The sequence below is a fragment of the Phyllostomus hastatus genome, unplaced genomic scaffold, assembly GCF_019186645.2.
Source record: "Phyllostomus hastatus isolate PE091 unplaced genomic scaffold, TTU_PhHast_1.1 phas_contig_57, whole genome shotgun sequence".
NCBI lineage: Eukaryota > Metazoa > Chordata > Mammalia > Chiroptera > Phyllostomidae > Phyllostomus > Phyllostomus hastatus.
The window spans coordinates 3718283-3745657 of NW_025333912.1; the positions used below are offsets into that span (position 1 = coordinate 3718283).

The window sequence follows — 27375 nt, forward strand, 5'->3', positions numbered from 1 at the left end:
TGCACCTGTATGTTCATTGCAGCATTATTTACAATAGCCAAGATATGGAAGCATCCCCAAATGCCCATTAATAGATGAGTGAATAAAAAAGAGGTGGTGCATATATACAATGAAATATTACTCAGCCATAAAAAGAGTGAAATCTCACCATTTGCAACATCATGGATAGACCTAGAGCATATTATGCTAAGTGAAGTAAGTCTGAGAAAACAAACATGATTTCACTTATATGTGGAATCTAAAGAACAAAATTAATGAACAAACAAAATTGAAACAGACTTATAGATACCGAGAACAGACTGATGGTTGCCAGAGGGAAGCAGGGTTAGAGGACTGGATGAAAAAGGTGAAGGGATTGAGAAGTACAAATTGGTAGTCACAAAATAGTCATGGAGATATAAAGTACAGCATAGTCAATACAGTCAACAATACTGTAATCACTGTATGGTGCCAGGTGGGCACTGGAAATATTGGTGAAACACTGCAAAGTATGTGATTGTCTAACCACTATGCTGTATACCTGAAACCAAAGCAAAATAATATTGAATGTTAACTGTAATTGAAAAAATAAATTTAAAATTAAAAAAGAGAAAAAATGTATGTTTGCAATAAACATGTGTTAAGGTGGTAAAATTTTGAAAATGATTGGAAATACTTCCATCTAGTGTTATTTTATGTCTATGCAAATGTGTTATAACTAGAAACTCATGCTATTACACTTTAAAAACTTAGAAACAATTTTATTTGTTAAAAATCTCACAAGTGAAAGTTTCAGCAGGTTAAGAGACCATTTTTCTCCTTTTAAATATAAAAATGCAATGTCTTCCAATTAGTTTGCCAGAACTAATTAATCAGAAAAGATGATATTTTACTGATAAAATCTGAATTTAGAAGTTTGCAAAACTGAACAGAAATGACAAATAAGTATTGTGATTTACTAAACACAACCAAGATGCACCTCTTCCATTTTGGAATTGCAAATTATTGACAGTATTTTTTTCCAAATATAACAGCATTAACAATACTGTAATAAGTGTGCCTTAGAACCAGAACCTCAGATCACTACATCACAAAGTATTAAATCAAGCTTTTCAAATATAGAGATCCTTGATGAGTTTTTACCAATAATAAACAAAATGAAATTTAAAATCATTTTTAGAAACATTTATTTTTTGTAATTGAAAGACATGTATTTTATTTTTTAATTTCTATTTTTTAATATTTTTTGTCATTCAGTTAGTTATCCTACCTTTTTTCCCATTGCTCTCCCCTGCCCCATCCAAGTTCCACTCCCACAGTCTATCTCCCCCCATTGTCTGTGCCCATGAGTCCTCTATTCATGTTCTTTGACTTGCCCCTGCTCCTTTATTCCCCTGTTACCCCCCTTCCCCTCCCCTCTGGTCACTGTTAGTTTGTTTTTAATTTCCGTGTCTCTGGTTCTATTTTGCTTGCTTGTTTGTTTTGTTGATTAAGTTCCACTTATAGGTGAGATCATATGGTATTTGACTTTCACAGCCTGGCTTATTTCACTTAGTATAAAACTCTCCAATTCCATCCATGCTGTCACGAAGGGTAGAAGCTCCTTCTTTCTTTCTGCTGCATAGTATCCCACTGTGTAAATGTACCAGTTTTTTGATCCACTCATATACTGATGGGCACTTAGGCTGTTCCCAGCACTTGGCTATTATAAATTGTACTGCTATGAACATTGGGGTGCGTAGGGCATTTTGAATTGGTGATTCAGGATTCTTAGGGTATAATCCCAACAATGGGATCACTAGATCAAAAGGTAGCTCCATCTTTAGTTTTCTGAGGAAATCCCATACTGTTTTCCACAATATTTATTTTTAATTTTGTATGTTGTACAATTTATACAGTAAATTTCAGTATATTATGTAATGTGTAAATAAATGTACAAAGACTGGTGATAATACTCACATGATTTTTACTGACATTTACTGCAATGAAAGAAATTTAGAGACCACTGATACAGAGTCACATTTGTGTTCCTATAATTATGTCTCACTGTCCTAAATCTGCCTTTTCTGGAGGCTTTAAGCTGTCAGTTGCCATGCATATGCCCACTTGGGCACAGTCTGCTTAGAATCAAGAAGGTTCACCATCTCCACTTGACAGCCTAATAGTTTTCAGTTTAGACTCATTACCAGAAAGCCTTGGATAAAACTGAGACTTACTTCCTCATCTGATTGCCTCCTTTCTCAAAAATACTGATGGTCACAAAGAGGAGCTAAAGAGGAACAGGGGGTAAGATTCCAGTACCAAGCCCCATTCAGAATGCCTACGAACTATGTCAGAAACACAAGGCAAAGACGGAGGTTGGGTAGAGAGTGTTGGGGAAGGAGATGATGATACTTCAAGCGAGTTTGAAGAAGTGAAAAATTAAGAAGTAGGAGAGGAGCCTAAATGGGAGAAACAAATGTAAAAGCATAAAGAAGCAAGGCACAGTTTATATTGTATACTATGTTATACTGATGTAATAATACACAGAAATTGATAAACAGACCAGTGGAACAGATAGAAAGCCCAGGAAAAAAAAATACATATGATAACTTAGTGTAAAGGTGACATCTTCAGTCATTTGGGCAAAGATGAATTTTTTAAAAAAATGATGTTAGGACATTTATTTGGAAAAAGAAAAGAACCCCAGGTACTGAAAACAAGGGTAACTAAAGTGTCTGGAGTTCAGCGCTTTGGCCACAGAAATGAAATCTCAGTGATGATGATGAGGACAGCAGCTAACATTTATCGACTCTACTGTGTGCTTTGCATTGTTAAGCACTTTATATCATTATCTCTTTTGGTTCTTCAGATACCGCAAAAGTAAGGTAGGCAGTTACCGTATTTATTTAATAGTTAATAAAACGAGGCTCTGATAAGTTAAATAATTGTCAAAATCTTTCCCAGGTATTGCCACCTCCCAATTTCGGACAGGTCTCCCTCCCTCCCATTTGCCTACACTGACCCCTTTGTCCTTCCCTGTCCCTCTGGGGGGTCGGGTAGTGGACAGGCTCCCCTGGGGGGCGGGGGGGGGGCACTCACATCCACCAGGCGCTGCCCTTTACCCTCCTTGGTTCTGTCCCCCGGCAGGCCCGAGGTATTGCCGACTCCTGGAAGTTACCAACTGAAGAAAACTCTGATGTGCGTGGTTTCCAGGGAAGTATGGGAACTCCTCTGAGTGCGGGGTCCGTGAGCAAGGCCGTGGTTATCAGCTGTGTTGGAAACCTTAGTCATCTGTTGGGGAGGATCCTTCCCTCCATCCTCTGCCGGGAGAGTCTGCGCCTAACCGACAGCTGGCTACTGCGCAGGCGCAGCCCTCTCAGGTCTTTTCCCGCGCTCTCCCCGCCTCCAACCCCCCACGAACCCTCGTACAATACTGCGTGACGCGCACGTGTAGGTCAGCCTCCTGTCCAGGGCTCCCTTCAGGGGCGTGTGAGCTTAGCGACCTGGGAGGGTCATTTCAGTTTCCCTTACTGGTGGGCAGCCAGGCTCCTCAAGCACAGTGGTCAATCAACCGGGTTCGTTTTCTAGTCTGACCCCTAACCCATCATAAGTCCTCCCAGCTGCACCAGTTCTTTCTGCGAGACTTAGAATATCAATCGCTACTTCCTCACACTGTCCCCTCAATGAATCCCCAGGGAATTATGCTGAGTAGAAAAAGCTAATTTCCAAAGAGTACACTCCCTATGATTCAATTTATAACTACAATACTTTCCTAGATTCTTCAATTCCCATACCTGTCTTCTGACTAGATTATGAGCTTCTAGAAGGCAGGTACCATGTTTTGCTTTTTTGTTTGTTTTTATCTTCACACAGACCTAGCAATTTGACCAAGATTAAGTCATCTATTTCAATCCAAGCTTTATATTTCATAATAGATTGCAAATAGGCCAGAGGTCCCAAATGCCAGCTAGTCTACTTAGCTGTATCACAATCACCTGGGGTATCTTTCTAAAAGGTAGTTTTCCAGGCACCACCTCAGCTCTATTGGATCTGAATCTCTGGGGATGGGGCCCAGGGGCCTATATATGTTTTGTTCTGTTTGGGGGGAGTAGGGTGGGGGGGTAGGTATTAATTATTGAACACTTTATTAATTATTGAGCACTTTATTTTGCACCCTAAAAAAATTAAAAACCCACTGAGGATCTTGTCTGTTGACACCTAAGAAGCTCTTCTAAGCATATCACTCTACCCACACTTGATGAGAGGAGAAAGGTGAGGAAAATTATGATTTTGAGCCAATCATGGAAATATACATTAGCAATGAACTTCTTCCAACTTTCCCCATCATCATGGCCAAAGGTTTTTTGATAGATATTACTGGATGTTCCTGATGAAGATGTATGCAGATCCACCAGCTACTCAGGAGATTTAAAGTCCAAATCATACTGCCAAGACTTGAAAAACTCAAAGGCAACTATGCCTACACTAGTTACAGTATTATCAATGTAGCCAGCTTTCCCAATGGCATTCACAGCAGCTCCAGAGCTTCTCTCTTTTCCAAAATGTTGGGAGCAAAACCCCCTTGAAGCCTATATTAATTTTCTATTGCTGCCACAACAAATTACCACAAATTGCAGCTTAAACAACACTCATTTGCTATCTTACAGTTCTGTATGTCAAAAATCTGACACCAGTCTCACCAGGCTGAAACCAAGGTGTCAGCAGGGCTGAGTTCCTTTCTGAGAGTCCTAGGGGAGGGTCTGTTTCCTTTAGGCATGTTGGCAGAATTCAATTCCTTAAAGATGTAGGATGGAGCTCATACCCATTTCCTTGCTGGCTGTCAGCCAAAGGCTGTTCTCAGCTTCTAGAGGTCACCCGCACTCCTTGGCTTGTGGCCCCCTCCTCTTTCTTCAAAGCAATCAGCATCACAACTCTCTGACCCTTCTTCCATCATCATATGACAATGGAAGTTTGTTTTTAGGGACTCATGTGTTTACACCGGGCCCACCATACAATACAAGATAATTTCCCTATTTCAAGATTCAGAACCTTAATCACATCTGCAAAATCCCTTTTGCCATTGTAAGGTTCCAAGAATTGGAACATGGACAGTTTTGGAAGACATTATTATGCCTACCGCAATCCCCTACATTGGTTTTCTCATATTTCTCCTTGATGACATTGTCCAGGTGTGGTAAGCCTCAGCTCTAATGAGCATGGCTTCCTTGAAGTCTGCTGACAAGGGGCATCATGAACTCTTGCATTGCCAGCTTGCTGCCAGCATGAAGACCATCGGTGATCACAGTGAAAGTTGGAACTGGCAGGATGCCAGTGGATTCACAGTTTGGTGACAGCAGGGGAAATTCCCTTTTCAGCAACTCCAGCCTTACAGACAGCAAAATACTCCTACTATGATGCTTACACCAAATTCAGACCTATTCTCAGAGCCATCCCTCTCTATCATCAATTTCTCAACCCTCTTCTTTGCTACAACATTCAGTTGCTTGCTACTCAGGGCTGGCCCAAGTTTTATTGATGCACTCCAGAGCCTTTGAGACACCTTCTCCCATAGAGTCGCATTATTATCTTCAGTTCTAGGGTTTCATGTCAGTTGAGGCACCACTGGATACAGCTCTGAAGAAACCTTTTCCAGTGCAGGACCCACATCAAGAGTGAATTTCAAGAACCAAAGCTCTCTTTGACAAAGAGCTTAATAATAGACACAGTGAATTTCTACTCATATTTCTTGTCAGAAGTCAATTGATTATTAGTTCAACAAGTTCACTTTGCCTCTCCTTTATTTCCCTGAGCTCTTGGCCTACTCAGCTTCTCTTTTGCTATACTGTGTTTTTAAAGCTCCCTAAACGATTCTGATGTGCAACCAGCTATGGGAACCAGTGATACAGGTTTTAAGGGAAGTAAACTTTTTCAGTTAAAAGACTTTTCCAATGAAAAAGATATATTTTCTTTTTATTAGCCATAAAATGAGCATCTTTCAAACTAAATTATATTACATTATGCTTATTACATGATATACAACCATTAAGTCCATTTCAAAAAAGACAAATTTAGTATTTCAATTAATTCAGAAAGGAGACATCAAAAATAAATAATAAAGGTCTTTTTTTCCCCCTTCTTCCCTATTCCCTAAATTTATATTTAAACCTGATACATCTTTTGTAACACTGAAATTATGGCTTTTTCTGTACTAGTGCTTTTTAAGCTAATGATTATAAATGCACTTAATTTGAGAGAACAGGAAATAAACACTTTCACCTACTGGTTTCTAGCTCATTATCTCCTTTGTCATTAAGATAATAATGCTGTTGAAATGAATGGGTATAAATTACAGATACAATTTCAACATTTTCCATAATCTTGAGAATCTTTTCAGTATTATATAATAAAAAAAATCAATTCCAAACACACCTGTACATATCTTACAAAAATACATTTAAAAGCAAGAATGAGAAAAATTCTCAATACTGGGTTATCATTCCTCTGAAGGTGAGCAGGCACTAGGAAGAGGCTTTGATCCCTTTATCTTTACCAGGAGATTCTTCCACATCAGAGGAGAACAACAACTCTGGAAGAGGAGATGAACAGATCATATTTAAAATGGTTTCCCAGTACCTCAAAAAGACTTTTTTAGTTTAATTATTAAAGATCCTTTTAAATATTGACATAATATATGACATATTGATATATATCTTATAAAATATGACATATTGACATATATATTAGAAAATAATATAACAATAGAAAATCCTCAAGTACAAGAATTCTTGATAGTAAGATCTGATTTAACAGGTGAGCTCACAAATGTACAAATTTTGCATTTAAAATTTCCCAAAAGGTAAAAATAAAGAATTTCAAGTTTTAAGTACTGTTAACCCCTGGAAAATAAAACAATATATAATGGAAATAACAGAATAACGCCCACCAGGAAATTTAAGTCACTAGGAGAACACAGGATCGTCACACAGCTGAAATGTCTAATTCTACAATGGTCGTGACAACCTAAAATGTAGGGCACAGATATAGAGGGAGGGCCTGGAACTAACAAGTGAGGTGTTTGCCAGGATATCTTAAATGTGTTATCTCATTTAATCACCATAATGATCCTATGAGGGAGGTATTAGCATTCCCATTTTATATTTACTTTTTATCCTCATGGAAAATAAAATGTTATATAATTCCCATGGCCCTAAAAGAGGGCAGGATTCAGTAAGTATTTTGTAAGTAACACACACTTTGTGATTTAGACTGAATACTGCATAAGCCAGCTCAATCCCAACTACAGTGTAGAATGTTATTAGTTGACATTTCTACATTTAAACTATTACTTAGCATATATATAACTTACTAAAATACCAAGAAATATTAAAAAAGAAAACCTCAGGAACCTAATAAAATTTTCTGATGTAAGTATTCAATGAAAAATATATTTGAATGACTAAAAACTATACTGAGTGAAAGAAAACAGCAAAATACATAAACCCTAATAAGATTTTTAAAAATACTTTACATATATCAAAAGAAATAAAGCAACAGGATATTTAGTGAAGCAACATAAGAATGATACCAAAAGGTACATTCATAAATGAAAATACAAGATTACATTTTTTGTCGTGATTTTTTACAACTGGAAATGCTAGGAAAAGTTTCAGTTCTAAGACTTTTCAGACAGTTTGTAATCAGATGATCAAATTGCAGTTAAATGCTCAGAATGTTTAATAATCAAGAACATAGTAATAATCAAAGTCCAGAAACTATCACAGAGATTTGAGTGTGTAATCGTGGAACATCTGCCAATGAACTACAACTTACACTACAAACAGCTAGCAGTCCCTAAAGCGGTGCCGAAGGACTAGCGGTTTGTTAACATGGCTCCTGTCCTTCAGGGGTTCCAGAAGGAGTCTGGGAACTAGAGATCAGTAAATCTCACTTCACTGGGCACACTCAAGGTAAGATAACTAAACATTTTATTAGAAAGGAAAGGTTAAGAGTAGAAAAAGAGGTAAGAATAATTCACTCTAATATGCATTTGACAGGCTATGTAAACGAAGCATGATTTATTTCAAATTTAAAGGTATTTTGACCTTGTGAAGTATAAGACTGACCACTGTGCTGTACACCTGCAACTAATACAAAATAATATTGAAAGTAAACTGTAATAAAAAATAAAGCTAAATAAAATAAAGAGATACTCTGATTGGAGAATAGGAGAAATGAAGGACAAGGATGTTGTATAAAATTCTCGAAGAGTTCCAAAAAAACCCCTCCTAAGTATGCACTAGGGCCACAGAAGGCCCTCATCCAGTGCTTTGAGATTCCCACCCTCCTAGACACTCCTCCCTGTTTCTCTTGATATTCTGTTTCACCACTTTACTGTCACTGTTTTTGTGTTATTTTAACTATGTCTTTGCTATGACAATATTATAAGCTATAGCCATTAAAAAATTTCTAAAATCATTATAGAAGATTTCATTGTATGTTCATACTATTTGTTCCTTTTAAAATTTATTTATTTATTTATTTATTTTTAGAGTAGAGGGGGAGAGATAAAGAGAGGGAGAGAAACATCAATGTGTGGTTGTTTCTCGTGTGCATCCCCTACTGGGGACCTGGCCTGCAACCCAGGCATGTGCCCTGACTAGGAATCAAACTGAGGACCCTTTGGTTCACAGATCAGAACTCAATCCACTGAGCCACACCAGCCAGGGCTATTTGTTCTTTCATACCTTCACTAAGATCCATGCCTGGCCTATAGGACAAAAAAAGCCAAGATAATCCAACCAGAATGGCCACCACTAGGTTCACCACGATCCATGGCTGGAGAACCTGTTCCTCAGCTCCTGCTTCCCTAAAGATGCAGAAATACTCATTATTAATTAATGTCATTATTTTTGTTCACATATCTAAATATATCCATTTAATAAACTTTAAAAACATGGCAGTCCTCATCTACAGGGATATAAGAGTGAAATAAAATGATACCCTATAAAATTCACCATATATATTATGAATATATATCATGAGAACAAAGGTCCAAAGGTTATTATGGAATTCTAAACAGATGTGCTTTGTACAGATATAAATGGAAATTCAGTGTTGCCAAAAATTTTTGTAAGTTTACCTCCCAACTACGTTGTTACCTACCCTTCATGAAGTATCTTTCCTTTCTCTCTTTACCTCATGCTTTTAGTCACTCTCTCAAAAAAGACTGCCCCTCTGAGTTTTGCAAACTGGAATCTCAGCCTCCTTTTAGTGTCTAGGTTGGCACTCCCTCGTCTGCTCTGTTTCTAGCACTGCCTGGTTTTCCTGCTCTCTCCCAGCTACTCACTGTCATCACTATTCTTGGGTATTAGGCTCCGGATTGGGGGTAAGGGTACAGGGTTCTTCCAGTTCATTGTGTAATGACATATTTTAAAACCATAGCTTAAAGAGACTTAAAACAGATTTGTAAGTGTTTGTAACAATCCATTAACCAAAGGAATAGATATTTTCTTGCCACAATTTTGGAGACAAAAACAGGGCCTTTATTATTTTTTATAAATAATGATACCATTCTAATCCTTCTACTCTTACATATATCTATTACATTATCACTGTTATTGCCATCATTACTGCCATTATCAGTGTTATTACTCCCATTACCACTGTTATCACCACTATTACTCCCATTATCACTGTTGTTACTCCCATTACCACCGTTATTACCATCATTACTCCCATTATCAGTGCTATCACCATCATTACTCCCATTATCAGTGCTATCACCATCATTACTCCCATTATCAGTGCTATCACCATCATTACTCCCATTATCACTGTTATTACCATCAACAATTGCCAATGCTACTGTGGATCTTACCAGAGACTACCATTAACAGAAGAAGGTGTGTAAAGGTGTATTCTGTCACTTGTCATTTGCTGACTCAGAGATAGTATGAGAGCAGTAAAGTACACTGAGAAAAAGATAAATGAAGTTACTAATAATGTATTTTTAACAGCCAAGTTTATTTTGAATGTATGGATTACTTTAAGGAAGAAAAATAATCTATACTTTAGGGAATGATGATATAAAAGTAATTCATTTGATCAATTTCAACAGGCTGGATTATTTTTCAAGAACACAAAATGGTCTTTTGAGGTGCTCACTATTTTATTAGAACTGACTAGAACCTAGAAGATTTTTTAAGAAATTAAGTAACTGACTCAAGGTCCTAAAACTAGTTTTATTAATATTTTCATAACTTAAAATGTATTCCAAATTATCCAAAAGATAAAAAGTATTATTTATTACTGAAATGCTATTGCCAGCTCAATCTGTTTAATGTCAAGTAGAAAATACAAAAGTTAAATATTATTTAATACAGAAGAAATTAACTTTTAAGCTATTTAGTTCAACCTCTATTGAAAAATAATTTAATTGAAATTATGCTTAACATGTTTTTTAATACAAATTCTACTGAACATCTATGTTTATAGATAGCAGTAATATAAAATCTTTTAAAAAATAAAATTAAACTTTTCCATGTTCAAAATTACAATGTAACTCAAGTATAACATCAAATTAAACTATTTACTCACAGAAAGAGGCTAAAGCTGTTGGATCCAGAGCAAGAAAATTTCGGATTGCTACTGATGTTTTGGCAAAGTCAATCCTAGAACATACAAAAGTCTCTTGTCACAGTGCCAACTGTAAACTTCTTACAAAACTGTATTCTCTTTAGTGTTTCCTTCTCTAGTCTAATGCTACTACATTTATTTTCTCTTACTAAGCCTTAGGTAGCTACAGTTTACTTGGAAATTGGGTCTTTACAGATGTGATCAAGTTTAGATGAGGCCATTAGAATAGACCATAATCCAATATGGCTGGTGTCCTCATAAGAGAAGAGACACATTGCCCTGGCTGGGTGGCTCAGCTGATTGGAGCATCATCTCACACAACAAAAGGTTATAGGTTCAATTCCCGGTCAAGGCACATGCCTGGGTTATGGGTTTGATCCTGAGTCAGGGTGTGTGGAAGACGACTAATTGATGTTTCTCTCTCTGTTTCTCTCAGCCTCCCTCTCTCTCTAAAGTAAATAAAAACCATATCCTCAGATGAGGATTAAAAAAAGAGAGAGGAGGCCCAGACACAAAGATACACAGGGAAGACTGCCATGTGACAAGAGAGGCAGAGACTGGAGTGATGCATCTTTGAGCCAAGGAACACCAATGACTGCCAGCAACCACTGGAAGCTAGGAGAGAAGCATGGAACAGACTTTCTTGGAGCCTTCTGTAATGGTATGAACCTTGCTGACCCTTTGATTTCAGACTTAGCCTCCAGTTCTGAGAGAATAAATTGGTATTGTTTTAAGCCACTCAGTTTGTTGTATTTGTTATAGTAATCCTAAGAGACTGATACAATATCCAAACTCTTATCTGTACCTGATTCAGGTGATTTAGATTACCTGAATCTAATATCTCTTATCTGGGACTTTTTGAGTTGATTATATTTGGAAGAAATTTTGAACTTAGAGTTGATGCTGAAATGAGTTAAGACTTTGATTATTTTTTTTCTTTTACAGTATAACCACTCCCAACCTCCCAAAATAACAAAAACAGACTGGCCTAAAAGTAAGTCAAATAAAATGAATATCCTATAATTCCGTTTTGTTTTATTTATTTCTTTCTTTCTTTTTAGAGAGGGAAAGGAGGGAGAAAGAGAGAGAGAGAAACATCAATGTGCAGTTGCTGGGGGCCGTGGCCTGCAACCCAGGCATGTGCCCTGACTGGGAATCAAAGCTGTGATGCTTTGGGTTGCAGCCCACACTCAATCCATTGAGCTACGCCAGCCAGGGCTCTATAATTCTGTTTTGAAAACTGTCATAGTCAGTGACAGATGTTGCTCAACATTTCCTCCTGAAGAAAAGTTAGTGGGACCTATAGTCACCTCAGTCTTACCTGTCAAAAGCTGAAATTGTACTTAGAGCCAAAAGCAAGTAGAGAAGACTCTGGAATGGATATGCTAAGGTCTTGTATTGTTGCAGAAGGTTGGAGAGGTTAGAAAGCTGACTTCCTGCTAGAGCATATATCACAATAATATTCCACACAGCACAGCCAGCCAAGAAACCATGAGAAAAGAGACCAACCATCCTGAATGGAAAAGGGTTTTATTATTATACATGAATTACTGAAGTAAAAAGCTAAAATATTTTAAGATTTTACTCCTATGGGTAAAATTCACCACTTCATAAAAACCAAAAACATGCCTTTTCTTTTTAATACACAGAAGGTAGATTATTAACCAGTGTTGAACAATCAACACTTTAAATTAAAAAAAAATATATATATATATGGAATATTTGTTTTAAGAAAAGTCCAGCAAAAGCAGCCACCTGAAAGCCCGGTGCACTGAGAGTGCAACATCTCTGGTCGTCCAGGAAGGCTTCGCGTCCAGGGTCACATCTATGTTTTCTGTGGTCTTGATCAACTCTGAACGGTCGGTGGCCTGGAATCGCCCTAGGAACACATTACACAATTACTAGTTAACAAAAGAGAACCCTGACAGCCTTTTTTTATTATTCCATACTTAAGAATCCTTAGATGGAATATGAAATTTTGCTGTTTTTCTAAAAATCCTCCCTGACTCAGTCCTTATTTCAAAATGCTCTTTACTTTCAGGTGCTTAAACACAGCACTTTTTTCATCTTTAAGAAAAATAAACAATGTCTGTGTGCTTTCTACTCAAACCAAAATGATATTGAAGTAACAGTTTTGGAAACCGATTCTATTTAATGAAATACAATAATGAACTTCCAACTGAAAAAAAAAAGTCTAGCAACCTTTAACATGACAAAGTCTAAAATATTCTAATTTATAGATTTTAGAAGTACTAATGTTCAAATGTCAACCAAATAAAGGCAAGTCAACATTTGAAAACACTTTACATTTCTTAGGGAAAGATACCAGTGTATGTACATGGTACTCTGTGATGACAGAAAGGAAATGGGTTGTTTCATAAACTTGTTTTAAGAGGATTCCTGCAAAAAGTATCAGTTCAAGTGTCAGCACTGCAACACTGCATAAGCGGAGCTTCACCCTTTCACTGTTAGCAAGGAGGCCTCTCCTCATATATCTACCACCCCACAAATGGACCTCAGGTGGCAGCAAGGTCCGTTTCAACCATGCTTGCCAACCCTGGCTGCCACATATTTTGGAGAACAGGCAGAGGGGCATCATATAATTTTCCCTATGCAAAGACAACTTCTGGACAGACAACTCATATTTCTTATGGTCAGTTACTCTCAGTAAGGACGTTTCTGTGCTAAGGGAGGCAAGAATAAAAACGACTGAGTGATTATGCTTGATAACAGCTTGAAGTAAATTAAATGGCTGCATGGTATGCTAGTAGAAGCACGTGACTAGAAGTCATGAAAGCCTGAGTTCCAGTTCTGCACTAATCAACTGTGGGACCCCGGGTAAGTCAGTTAGCCTCTCTAGCTCACAGGTTTCTCGCTGGCAAAGGTCCCTCAGATGGGATACTACAGAACCACAATTTTAACACAACTTACATAAAATCTAAATTGTAAATTTCTAGGCCTAAGTTTTGTTTCAGATGAGTTCTTCAGGCAGGATATTCACAGCACACAGGACATTCACAGCACACAGCACATCTACGGGAGGAGCATGTGGCATGATCATGCTTCAGTAAGCTTTTCTTAAAACAGTGCAAGTGCAGTTTTACAACCAGTACATGCTACGTAACATCAGAACTGTTGTCCAAACGAATTTATGGCTATAATGTTGTACTTCTTATTTAATACGGCAATATGATCATGTATGTTCTCTCATTTGTTTTTAATTATAGCATTTATATCATTGTCTGACCCACCACCTACACCACTACCAACTGCACAAAACTACTAAAGTAAAACAAAGAATAAAAAAATGGGCAGACGATAAGAGATTTTTTAAATTACCCAAAATCCTGTAACCCAGAAATTATACAACAACCAGGATTAATATTTTGGCATTTCCTTCTTTTGTCCTGTGCATTCTATAGTTGAGATCAAAGTATATGTGTGTGCATATTTATTTTTTATTAGACTCCACAAAATGTAAAATTCTCCCTAAATATTATTTTTAATGATGCAAATTTTATTGTATACATACAGCATACCTTACTGAAATTATGCCTAGGTTCTTTCATATTTAGGTAATTTCCAGTTTTTGTTCTCATGAATTACAGTGTGATGATTAGCATTGTGTATAAATTTTTGTCCTTGCTTTTGCTTATTTCCTTAATTCAGATTTCCAGAAGTATAAATCCTAGGTCAAGTGATATCCTAGCGTACTTCTTAAAGTGATCATGTTCCAAAGCAATGAACCACTTACGGCTTTTTTCCACAAACACTTTGCCTACAGGCTGGCTAATGCCAGTGGGTGCAGTGAACACAGACTGCTGTTCTGGACTACTCTGTTCATCAGTAATTATGTCTTCATCTTCCACTCCCAGCTCATTGGCATACTGCAATTCTGCTGGCTGTGTTTTCCTGTAATCAGGGAGAATGTAAAAAAAAAAAATGGATGATTACTGAATTTTTACAGACTTACATAAAGAGGTACCTGCTAGTAGAATGAAAAGAGCCCTGGACTTCGAGTGGAAAAATCTGGATTTTACTCAAACAGATCAGTTATTAACCGTCATGTGCAGCAAGTCACCTATATTTCTGTGGGCCTCAGTTTTCTCCTCTCGACAATGAAGTGACTAAACTAGATTTGTAAGGTTCTTTTCAGACTTAAAATTATATCATTTCATATAGATACCAATTACTAAGTATAGGGTCATTTCTAAATTCAAATAATAGTGTTATATAACTTCCAGTGTACTTCTTTAAAGTATTCATTCTATTTATCTGACCCAATTCCCCATGCTAAAATACACATTTTTACTTGTTGCTGAAATAGTCATAATTTGAATTTTGTTAACATGGGAAAATAAATTATAATCACCTATTTTATTAATAAAGATGATCTCTGAGGCTCCTTTCAGCTCTCAAAATATTATGCTTTAGAAAACAGAAAATATATATATTTTAAAGATTTTATTTATTTATTTTTAGAGAGGAAAGGGAGGGAGAAAGAGAGAGAGAGAAACATCAGTGTGCGGTTGCTGGGGGTCATGGCCTGCATCCCAGGCATGTGCCCTGGCTGGGAATCGAACCTGCGACACTTTGGTTCCCAGCCTGCGCTCAATCCACTGAGCTACACCAGCCAGGGCTGTGTTATTCCTTTTTTAGAGACAGTTCCTAAGAATTCTTATTTAAGTACAATATTTTACTTTGCTCAGTGGTTTACACTTTTCAAATTTATCATTAAACTGGTTTAACTAATATTTTTGTAATACTACTTAACTTAGAGATATACAACTATAAGTATTTGTAAGACCTAATCAGAAACTTTTGTTGGGGAGCTCCAAATCAAGCATCAGAGTGTCCCTGAAGAATATTTAGAAGATATAGTAAATTCTTACTTCGTCTTCCTGCGAAGTTTTTGAATGACTGGCTCCTCAGCTGGCTCCCCATCGATACCATTTTCATTTCGTAATAAAGGTGGACTAGATGTCTTCTGGACAAAGGCAGTCTCCAATTCTGAAAAAAAAAAAAAAAAAAAAAAAGAGTAAATTTTCAAATTACTATAATGTAAAAAGAAAAGCAATGTACAAGAGTTTTGTAATACAAAAGAACCTTAAAAAATTTAATTGGACAAATAATTTTTTTAGCGTCTTACACATTTATTTTTAAAATTTTACACCTTTAAACACAAAACACAAGATTTGAAACTGCAATGGCAAAAAAAATATGGAAAAACACTGCATGATTCAACAGAGACACACGTGGAACAATGTGAGAACAGGAGGCACAGAGAGACGTTATGCTGTCATAAGCCAAGGACTGCGAAGAACCACCGAAGGTAGAAGAGGCAAGGATACATTCTTTCTTAGAGCCTCCGGCGGGAGCATGACCCTGTGCGCACCTTGCTTTTGAACTTCTATCCTCCAGGACTGTCAGAGGCTAAATTTCTGTTGTTTTAAGTCACCCAGTTTCTAGTAATCTGTTATGGAGCCTTAAAAATTAATACAACATATTTTACAAAATGGGATCCTCTATACATACTCTTTTATAGCCTTTGTTTTTGACTCAACAATATATTACTAATGGTTTTCCATGTTACTGTATCACCTTAACAATCCTGTTTATGGTTACTTGGTTTCTATTAAATGAATAAAATGTTTTATTTAGCCAGGATCACATTGTTAAATGCTTGGTATTACTAGTTTCTACTCTTATAAATAATATTGCAGTTAACATCCTTTAATTACTATAGCTATTGTAGTTACTTCTATTCCTACAAATTCAAACAGGCTATACCAATTTATATTCTTAGCAGCAGCATATGAGTGTTCCCATTTATCATCAACACTTTTGGATTTTGTAAGTTTTAAAAAGCATTGCCAATTTGATAGGCAAAATAAATGATACAGTATTGTTTACCTTGTGAACAGTGCCTGGGACATAGCAAAACTCAACAAATGTTGGCTATTGCCTTATAATATCATTGTTAATAGAGAACCCAACCATTCTCCACTAATCTCAAATGAATGTTCATTTCAATATACACTAAATTCTTACACACATCAAGATCTAATCTTTCTATTTTAGTCCTGAATTTGTACCACTTCCCTTAAAATCTACACACATATTATCAAAAGAGATACTCTAAAGTGTTCTTAACTTACTGCATTAGCGTTACTCTAGTGATAAAAATTTTAAGCAAGAAAGAAAAAAATGAATATGGGTGGAAAAAAATAGGGACAGGTTTTTAATAATACACCCAAAATCACAACTGCTTTCACAACCTACCCTTGTTTTTACATACCAAGAGGTAGCCTTGTCTTCTTCTGTCTTCTTGGAACAGGAGCTTCTACATGCTCTTTGGGTTCTTTAAGTGGTGGCTCACTGCTCTCAGGTGGCCTATGAACAGCAGTCTGAACAAGGCCTTCCAAAGAAGCACTTGCTACAGAAATACAGAGTGGAAAAAATGGGATAACTTGAGCGGAGATCACTGAGTCTTCAGAAGAAGGAAAAAGAAGGAACTGGAAGGTTTCCCATATAATCACTCCTTCTCCTATAGAACTGATTATGCCCCAAATCTTGATTTCCTTCTTCCTCACCTGTAACTTCAGGTTTTAAGTGAGAAAGGAAATAAATGAGGGAGCAAGGGAAAATGAAGAAGAAAAAGGGGTAGGAGCTGGGACGAAGAACAAAAGAAGGAGAGGTGGAGAATTTGCTTCAAAATTTTCAACAAAGTAGAAACATAACGGAAACTGTTACCATAGAGAATTCTCTTATTTGTCTTATCCTTATAAATTATTAGCCTTTATATAGTTGAGTACTTCATTACGAAATTAACACATGATAACATCATCATGGACAACTGGAGTTAACAGATAATTCATAAATCTCTTCATTTGGTCATTCATTTCAATCTCTCCCCTCATCAAGTCTTTGAACAGATTCTGACACATTTTGGCAGATCTGAGTTTTACTTGACTACATTTCCATGCCCATGTTCTTCACAAAAGAAATATAAATGTATTAATAAACAAATATATGCTTAAACTCATTAGTATTCAGACAAATGAAAACTAAAATAAACACATTTTGCCCATTAAACTGACAAAAAATTTTAAAAGATTGATATTGTCCAATGTTGTCAAGGATTTAGTGAATGTGACACTCAAACTGTTGATGGCAATAAATAACTAAAGCTTCCTTGAAGGCAATTTAGCATAATCTTATCATATTATTAATGCACATGTCCTTTCTCTACTATTTTACTGCTAGCAACCCATCCTATGAAAACAGCTCTTCTTCCCTACCACCATTTTAGAATTAGAGCAAAACTATAGCAGTGAAAAACTGAAATAATCAAAATGAACAGTTTTAATAACCTAGCAACATATCCTTTTATATCTAGGGCACTGACTTTTACCAAAAAAAAAGTGCTGGCAGCCGAGACAGAGCAGCATCTCTGCTCCAAACTCTTGTCTTTGTTGCATCCTCCACCTGGAACCTTCCTAAGTCCAGATGTACATGTCTATATTTAATGGTGAGTGCATTTCTAGAACCTAGCATTTCAGTATCTTTGTGAATCTAAGTCTCTTTGCACCTCTTTTCTTTTTTATCTATGTTTATGTCTTTTTCTCTTTCTATGCATCCATCTCTATTTCTTTATTTTTCTCCATTTATTCCTCCATTTGTTAGGAAATCAATGGTAAGCCAAAGTAAGTTTCTGACCAAGTGTAAGGTCTGATCAGCTATGAGCTTTAAGCTCATCCAGCTGTGGAGACAGGACCAACGAGAGTGAAAGAAAGCTAGAAGCACAATATTGGAGGCTACCATGACAGCTAAAGTTAGAAGAGGATAGCTAAGGTCTAACAGTGTAAGGTTAGAGCTAAACTACCTAGTTGTGACAGTGAAAATGAAAGGGGAAAGAGACATAAAAGATGCCACAGAAGATGTAAGCAAGTAGAAGCAACAAGTAGAGTGAAGGGACCAGTGAGAGGCGACCCTGAGATTTCCAGCCTGAGTGACTGGAGAGTGGTGGGTTCCATTAACAGAAATTTGTGAGAAGTAAAAATTGATTTATTGTTGAAGGTGATGAATCCTGAATGAGCGAGTCAGAGTTACTGACAGAACATCCAGGATCATTAGTGGGTAACTCAAACGAAAAGGAGTTCACAGAACTTGCACATTACTGGAGCTTAATACCTGGATGGCAAGGTCCCGCCTCCAGACTCGTGCTCTAACACAGAGATTCTCTGACTAAAATGACATACCCAAGAACCTGTGACTCTACATCCAGTATCCCACTCAAGGGTCTGAAACCAACCATAGCTTAAGACAACTTAATGTTCTTCCAGGGATAGAAGGCTTCTAAGAGTCCAAGACTGCAGTAGAAGTAAGAGTGTTGGTGGCACAACCCTTTATTTTATGAATCCTTCTAGACTCTCTTCAGGCTGCTCACTGCCCTGTCCCTCACACCATCAGGAACCTCTTTGCTTCAAAGTGACCCTGATTCTATCCTTAAGGCAGCAGTGACTTGTCTCTCCTCGATCTGTGATGTTTATTGTGCCTGAAGTCCTGGAAAACCTCATGATTCCATGCAGCAAAGAACAACTTCTTACCTAGCGGGGCTTTTGTTCTTGGCTTCTTTTTCTTAGGACGACCAAGTGGAATATCATCTATAAAACAAAAAGAACAACAGAAAAGACTGCCTAAAATCCTATGCAGGGAACAGCCAAATGGGAACTTTTAATAGGGGAAGAAGGCAAGAAAATGAAAAAAGTCAAAGAGACTTTGACACAGTTAGAAACTGTGACATACAAAGTGTGCTCACCAAATAGTCATCCGATCCCCCACACTTCCCATCCCCCTAGCTCTTAGGTGTGGCCTATGATTGGTTCTGGCCAGCAGGCTGTGAGAGAGGTGATCTATGTCATTTGGAGGCCAAAGCATTGAAAGAACCAGTGAGAAACCCTCCAGCTTTCTCTTCCACTGGTGTGGCAACTGGGGAGACCTCATGTTAAGATGCAGAACCACAGCTGGAAGTAGACGGAATCAATGCCATCATTAGTGAAGAGGTAGGAACAGGCAAACACCCTGATTTGTTGCCACAATGGACTTTGTTTTGCACTAACCAGAAATAACCCTGCATGATATTAAGTCACTGAGATTTGAGGGTTAGTGTAGTATAATCCAGTCTATCCAGACTAAAAGAGACAAAGGAAGATGCAATATCTAAGACAGAACTACAGACTAGCCAAGAATTATGACCTGGGGGACTCTATTCAAGGATGAGTGCTTTTATACTTTTATCATATTATTAAGGTTAGATATCAACCATATATCAGTGTTATTTATTAACCATCATTTAAAACAGGCAGCCAGCCCTGGCTGGTGTAGCTCAGTGGATTGAGCGCAGGCTGCGAACCAAAGTGTCGCAGGTTCGATTCCCAGCCAGGGCACATGCCTGGGCTGCAGGCTATAACCCCCAGCAACCGCACATTGATGTTTCTCTCTCTCTCTCTTTCTCCCTCCCTTCCCTCTCTAAAAATAAATTTTAAAAATCTTAAAAAAAAAAAGGCAGCCATAGATTATTAAGATAAAAAGATATTACAGTATTATAAATTACACCATTCATATTCAATTTTAAGAGAAACATTAATAAATTAAATTTTTAAACATCAAATACTACATTTAGAAAGTTTTACATTAACAGTGAACTAACTCACCTTTAGTATCACTTTACACGACACCGACCAAATTTAACAGGGCAAAGACAAAAAAAACTCTATTAATTAGAAATCTATTATATTGTCAGACTGAAAACTGACTTACAAATAATTACAAATCTAAAATAGAATTAGCTTTCACACAAAGTCTGCTAGTTTACAAATTAGTTTATTTACAAATAATCTTTTTAAATAAGACTGCAAATAAAAACCCCAATATTTTCTGAATCTACATGTACATATTTCTTACTACCTATGAATAAAGTGGATTAAACAGATTAAGAACTCTTACTTTGTCACTCATTAAAATCAGCTTAAACTCAGAGGGAACTATCCTAGCTAACAAAAGGTCAGAATTCTGACAAACAAGACAAACATTCAGAATGGATCCATTATTCTGACATTCGGCTTTGAAACTGAACATTTAACTATAACTGTCATCCTAATGATTCAGGGATTTTTCACCTTTAAACTGTTAAGAAGGCTTTTACTAAAAATTTCAAGAAGTCTTTTCTGAAGTATTTAGTTTTGCAATGGTAGTCAATTTTTCACTTTATATTCATTTTGCATTTGAAAAAATGATAAAATTACTGTAAATTACTTTTACCTTGGCACAGGTGGAAGGGCTCGTGGAGGACGCTATGGAGAAAAGAAAATTACTTGTAAGTAAAAGCCTAGAGCATCTTTACATCAGATAGTTCGGATCTTGTGATTACCCTGTTCATCAGTGAAATCCAGGAGGTACTGATGAGATTCGAATGGGCAATATTTAAATGTTGTCTACCTATTCTAAATTTCATATAAAATTCCTTCCTTTCTGTGTGCCTTTTTATCTACAGGCCCGGCCCTTTTCTAAGCACTTACATTAATGGGATACATTAATGAGGATACATTAATGAACACAACAAAGGATCCTGCTTTCATGAAACTTTACATTCTAGTAGTTGAAAAAAATATATATATATAGTAATAAATGGGGGAGGATGCAGGCTTCTACTTTAGTTAGGAAAAGTCTCTCTCAGATATCTGAACTGAAAACTGATTTTTAAAAAGAGCCTACATTTTTAACAAAGGGAAGCAAATACAAAAGCCTTTAGGGGAGAATAGATTTAGAGTGTTCCAGGTAAAAGGAGTAAGGCTGCAGCAGTTCCCAAGGAGAGGTAGGTAGGCAGAGGCCAAATTAATAAGGGCCTGGAAGACGGAGGGAAGGAATCTAGAATTTGTTTTAATTCAGTAGGAAGCCAATGGAGGTTCTAAGCCACACAGTAACATACTTTTTGAAAAGATCGCTCTGAATACAGGATGAAGAATGCATTTCAAAACAGAAAGAATCGGGGGAGGGGGAGACTCTTGCCGCACTTCACATGAATAAGAAGAGTTGTGTTTGCAGTTCAGTGAGAGTATAGTTAAGAAGTATTCTGGAATCTTCCAAAATAAAACACTAACAATAATGCTTAGAAATTAGCTTAATGTTCCAAGTATCTCATGCTGCTTGCAGAGATACTAATTCAAAAGGGTTAAAATTTAGACATTCTTGTAGTTCTGCAGCTTTCCCATTTAGCAATCCATTCCTTTAAACTGTGTATTAATATAAATGCTACAAGATGAAGGCAAGGCAGGCTGCCTTAACACTATCCTGTAACCAAAATTGCAACAAGGAACGTACGATAGTTACATGACAGTGCTTTTGTTCTAAAGATGCTATGAACAGCGTTCTACGCAAGGCTCAGTTCACCCAATTCCACATTTCAAAAGTCCCGCAAAAATCGCCAACCACCCATCCAAAGACCCAAACTTTAAACCTCTCGGAAGTAGAACGGTTCAACGGAACACAAAATCCACATAACTTAAAAGTAATTAAAGCTCGCTTACCACCTGCTTCTTTCCCATTCTTTCCAAACTCCCCGGGAGCGACCAAACCCACCTGGGCTAGCCCCGCGCGCAGGCGCAATGCGTCATCGGGCTGCGCCGCCGGGGCCCCGCGGCCCGCAGCCCCCAGCCCCCTCTCAGTGCGTTGCGAGCGAGGGGGAACACCCACTCTCGGCTTGGCCTTTAGTTCTGCCCCAAGAGGAAAAGGGGCGTCGGAGTCGTGGCTAGGAGTCTGGAAGGGGAGACTCCAGAAGGAGTGGGGTAGTATCACGGTTTTCTCCATGGTTTCCCAAGTGATTTGTTCGATAAACGTGAGAGAAGACCAAGATTAAAAGTCTCCGCTGGCAAAAAGCGATCTCTTTCGCGGGCGGGCAAATGCCCTCCGGGAGGAGTCAGTCAGAATTGCCTCGCTGGCAGCTGGGAACTAGCAGGGGCCGGGGCGACGGTGAGAGGAGGCGTTGTCATGGCAACAAGCACCACCGGGCCAGGGAAACTTCACGCCTGGCTGCGAAGTTCGGGTCTCCGCTTTGGGATGAATTTACAGCCTTGGCTAGAATCCAACTCCGTTGGCGCCGAATGGGGTCTTAGCTCAAGTCCACCAGCCAGCCTCTCCCCTTCCGATCCCAGCGCGCTAGCGTCGGCCCCGCCCCAGGGATAGCTGCCGCGTTAGAGCTGCACCCTCCTACCCGGCCACTACTTCGTGGTACACGCCGCTCGCCGCTCACCGGGTGGCCCTCCAGTGGAAGCCCAGAGTGGTCCCTCATGGCGCTCTCCCCGCTGGCCTTCCTCCGCGCAACCGCCGCGGGCCCCGCGACGCCGCGGTCTCCGAGACTCGCAGGAGGCGGGGACTTTGCGGCTCCGAACTGGGCCACGGTCCCCGGGACTGAGTCTCCGCCTGCCTCCGCCCTGCCCGGAGTTCCCAGGTTTCCGAGGACTAAGTTACAATTCAGAAGCGGCGGGGGGTGGGGGGGCGCGGTGTTGATTTTTCTCCAATTTCTTACCCCTTGGAAAACCTTTTTCTCAAGCACAACATAAAATCAGGTCTGGCCTCACAAAGTTTCACTGAAAATGACTTAATTTTCGTTTTGTTTGATTTTTTTTAAAGAAAGATAATATTCACTTTAGTAAGAAACTACAAATATTTTGAAGCATGTCCTCTATTTTATAGTAAAGGGTGCGGGATGGCGTGGATATGGAGAAAATGCAGTAGATGCAAGGGGCAGGAAGGGACTGGAAGTCCCAGTCCTAAGGAGGAAAAACAAGACTTCTTGAAGTAACAGCCTCATCTTGTGCTTTGCTCAGATACTGGTCTCTAGGGCTAAAATTCATTGCCCTGTCCTAATTTAGGCATAAGAGTAGATATCGATTTTCAGGAAAATTAATGATTTGCTACAGCTCTGATCAGAAGAATACTTTTTTTTCTTGTAGCCTGATGTGTAAAATGATAAGGGTAGTGCGGTGTGTTCGGATTTTGATGTTAGATGTGAATTATGTGTATTAAACCACATCTTGCTGAAGTAGTCAAGTAAGCAATTTTTATAAATCATTTTCATAAAACAAGTTTCATGAGGTAAAACAGTTTCTGAAATTAAATATTACTTATTTTATTTAGGAAAGCTCTTTTTATCTGAGTCGTACAAAGACTATATGAAATCAATGAAAGGTTCTCAAACTAAGTGACTTGACCTTGTTCATATTCTGCCAAATGCTGTAAAAGTAAAGGAAAACAAGTTTTTTCCCCCTAAAAGGCAAATAGGTAATTCTGCATAACCATACAATGCAAATATTTTTTTCAAGTAAGATTAATTAATAAACTGTGGGACTTTTAAAGTTGCATACATTATAATAGGGCATATAGTGCTGTTTTAGATTGCAGCTATTCCAGAGCTCTGTAACAGATGAACATTGTTAAGACTCCAACATGAAGCAGAAGCCCTTAAGACTCAGTACCAGAAGAAACCCATGTTGCTGGTACCCACTGAGGCTCCTCCTGAGCCTTCTGAACTGCAGACAACAACTGGGCACATGCATCTTGCAGGTTGTCATTGATAATCACGTGATCAAAAAACTGGCCAAACTGAGTCTCCATTTTTTGGGCTAAATCCTCTATCTCTTGCAGATCTTCATCCTTCAGGAGAAGCAGAAAAATACAAATACCACAAACTTAATGAGACAAGTAGAAATAATATGCAGTTTATGCTGTTACATCCACTTTCAAACTATTTATTTAAAAATTAGGTCAAATAAATATCCTCTTTTAAATCACAAAACCTATATTTCTATCTTTAGTCTTACATATGTCTCCCTGGTCAAGGTTTTACAAAATTAAGTAATGGTTTGTAGACAGACCAATCCTCTCAACTTCCCATCTGGATGATGTTATCTTATCCTATTATCTAAACACTTGAAGCTCTCAAACCATATATATACAACATAAAACCAAAAAAATTTTACTACTTAAATATACATAAAACTTAAACATAATTTTTAAAAAAGATTTTATTTATTTTTAGATGGAGGGAAAGGGAAGGAGAAAGAGAGGGAGAGAAACATCAGTGTGTGGTTGCTTCTCATGTGCCCCCTACTGGGGACCTGGCCTGCAATCCAGGCATGTGCCCTGACTGGGAATCAAACCTGTGACCCTTTGGTTCAGAGGCCAGTGCTCAATCCACTGAGCCACACCAGTCAGGGCAAACATAAATTTCAAGTGAACATTAAAATAGAATATAATTGATAAGAATGGCAATATTTTGCAGATATAAAATGGTCACTTTTAACATGAGAATGGTATGACATGTTCTATTGAGGTTGGTATACCTAGATTATACTTTACTTCATGATGACTTAATTTACCTGTAATATTGTCTATTTCTACTATTGTTAAATGTTCATTCAGGGAAGGTCATCTGGCCTTCACTTAGCACTAATGAATTAAATCTATGCTGTTATTTTCTTATTTGTCCATAACGATTACTACAATAGTATTTTATAATACTACAATACTATTATATGTACTATAGTATTTACAACAGTACAACTTGTTGCCAATGCAACCATAAATAAATGTAGGCACTGAAATCTTGTGGCAATACTCCTTTACGAGGTATCCATACTCATGATCCAAAAGTAATTTTGTTAATTAGTTTAGATTGCCATAGACATGAGAATATAATTTTAATTTAAATGCCCATAGACTCAGACTCAGAAAATATATCCATGGACTCCAGTCTCTGAAATGCAAATTGGAGAATCAGACTTTCATAGAGCAATCATCAAAAAATATGAAGATTAAAAGTAATAAAGGGTCAAAGGTATCTCATGCTCACTGTAGCAACACACATGCTAAAACTGGAAAGATACAGAGGTTGGCAGGGCCCCTATGCACAGATAGGATGCAAATTTGTCACATTTCAAGTGTGACAAAATTTTTATTTTGATGAGAAAAAAGTTCTGGAGGTATTTTTCACAATGTGAATATACTTAAAACTACTGACTTATATACTTACAAATGGTTGAGATGGTAAGTTTTGTGTTTTATGTTATGTGGTTTATTTAGTTTCTTTACCACACATACAAAAAATAAATGGATGTAATATCTTAAGGCAATGGTTATCTGGGTGTAAAAATTCATTGAGGGGTACACTTATGATTTATACACCTTGTTGAATATATGTTATGACTTAAAATATTTAAAGTGAATTTAATGAAAAAATATACATATAAAACTATTTTAGGAAGAGTTCTCTGATTAATTCCACCTGGCTTGGCCCCTCTGTTATTAGCATCATCATTAATAAAATGTTTTATGTTTAGAAATATGTATAAAGATACCTCAAATTACAGATCAGATAGGTATATTCACTAATGCATTTTTATTCTTTTTAAAGATTTTGTTATTTGTTTTTAGAGAAAGGGTAAAGGAGGGAGAAAGAGAGAGACAGAAACATCAGGTAGTCATTCTTGTAAATGCCCTGACCAGGAACCATGCAACCCAGGCATGTGCCCTGACCGGGAATTGACCGGGAGGCCTTTTGCTGTGTGGGACGATGACCAACCAACTAAGCCACACTGCTCAGGGCCACCAAAGCATTTTAAAAGTAAATTCTCAAATTTTTTTGCAAAGTAATTCATTTTAAATACAAATTTCAGGCTTGTACACACCCAGTTTCTGTGTGGGTCTGCAAACTGTGGTTTGAGGGTCTTATTTTAGAGCTAGACCACCCAAAGAGAAGGAAAAAATAAGAGTAGCATTATAGCAGTTATTAAACTTTATTTTAATATTTATAAGTTGTATCCAGAGAAAATAAATTATAAAGGCATTATTCATTAGAAACAAATTATATCCCATAACAAAGGGACACTGAGGAAACAATAGAGTGATTTTTGACTAGGAGAAAAAGTGCATTTATCCATTTCTTCTGTGTCTTACCTTGAACTTCATGTCCACAAAGTAGTCTGTTATGATCTTGGCATTTTTCCTAGATCTTTTCATACAACTCATGTTAGATGGCTTTATAAATATGACATAGGGCTTCAGTTCATGGGTTCGAGCCACTTGAATATCCTACACAGAAAAATTAAGTGCACATTTCAAAACAGAAGTCAAAATAATTTCCTAGAGTCAACATGAATGTTTGCCAAATTTCTAACACCAGAAATTAGTAATTATTTTTAGCCAGAGTATATTCTCGTGTACCCTTAAGTTCTCACCTCTAAAAAAAATTTTAATAATTAAGAGATGGGGTTTTAGAATCAAAACTTACTACAAATCCTGACTCTTCCTCTTACTAGCCATGACACCCTTACTGAAATTTGAGAATAGGATTCTATATATGATCTCACAGGACAAAGGCCAAGGCAGACTCACATGGTGGGTCGGTCACCTCTTGCCATCGATACCACTGAACTCTTCACACCGAAACCAGTTTTGACCCAAGTAAGAACAAGCTTATTGTCCCCTGATTCTCTTTTTTTAAAGTATATTTTATTGATTATGCTATTACCATTTTCCCAATTTTCCCCCCTTTATCCTTCCTCTGACCTGCACTCTCCAACCCCCCAGTATTCCCCGCTTTAGTTCATGTCCATGGATCATACATATAAGTTCTTCTTTCCAGCCCCTTCTTGCCGGTAAGATTTCTTTTGATAAATCAGCTGATAGTCTAATGGGAACTCCTTTGTAGGAGGAGTAACT

General features: G+C 37.5%; 2 protein-coding genes and 1 pseudogene across 5 annotated transcripts in view; all 3 read right to left on the reverse strand.

Annotated features, from left to right (window-relative positions):
* Positions 1-4376: 4376 nt before the first annotated feature.
* On the reverse strand, positions 4377-5531 carry LOC123824451 (annotated as a pseudogene).
* A 383-nt stretch (positions 5532-5914) lies between these two features.
* Positions 5915-23105, reverse strand: TMEM237 (transmembrane protein 237). Of its 4 annotated transcripts, none has more exons than XM_045847608.1 (13): positions 22907-23105; positions 20920-20951; positions 20313-20323; positions 19206-19262; positions 16895-17032; positions 15489-15606; positions 14351-14508; positions 12352-12475; positions 11918-12109; positions 10558-10631; positions 9839-9932; positions 8706-8827; positions 5915-6547 (listed from the first exon to the last, which is right to left on the reverse strand). In XM_045847608.1, exons 1-13 carry the CDS (start codon positions 22943-22945, stop codon positions 6480-6482), a joined length of 1227 nt encoding a protein of 408 aa, XP_045703564.1. In that variant the 5' UTR covers positions 22946-23105; the 3' UTR covers positions 5915-6479. The 4 variants fall into 4 exon arrangements, with proteins under 4 accessions (XP_045703564.1, XP_045703563.1, XP_045703566.1 ...); XM_045847607.1 differs by having other exon boundaries at positions 22237-23105; XM_045847610.1 differs by lacking the exon at positions 22907-23105 and adding an exon at positions 22185-22235.
* Positions 23106-23764: 659 nt separating this feature from the next.
* The window catches only part of MPP4 (MAGUK p55 scaffold protein 4), a 42727-nt gene continuing 39116 nt past the window's right edge, over positions 23765-27375 (reverse strand). Inside the window, exons 20-21 of the mRNA XM_045847562.1 lie at positions 26611-26745; positions 23765-24309 (exon numbers count right to left, since the gene is read on the reverse strand). Of these exons, the coding sequence (XP_045703518.1) occupies positions 24118-24309; positions 26611-26745 (327 nt within the window). The 3' untranslated portion in view covers positions 23765-24117. The remainder of the gene's footprint in view (positions 24310-26610; positions 26746-27375) is intronic.

Bases quoted from the DNA above. Each gene is read 5' to 3' on its own strand.
- TMEM237 (XM_045847607.1), bottom strand. From the start codon at position 22,464: ATGGAGAAAACCGTGATACTACCCCACTCCTTCTGGAGTCTCCCCTTC. The intron at 20,952-22,236 runs GTGGGTTTGGTC...TTTTCTCCATAG, and splicing joins TGCGCGCGGGGCTAGCCCAG to CGTCCTCCACGAGCCCTTCC. The intron at 14,509-15,488 runs GTAAGAATTTAC...CCCTGATTACAG, and splicing joins AAACTTCGCAGGAAGACGAA to GAAAACACAGCCAGCAGAAT.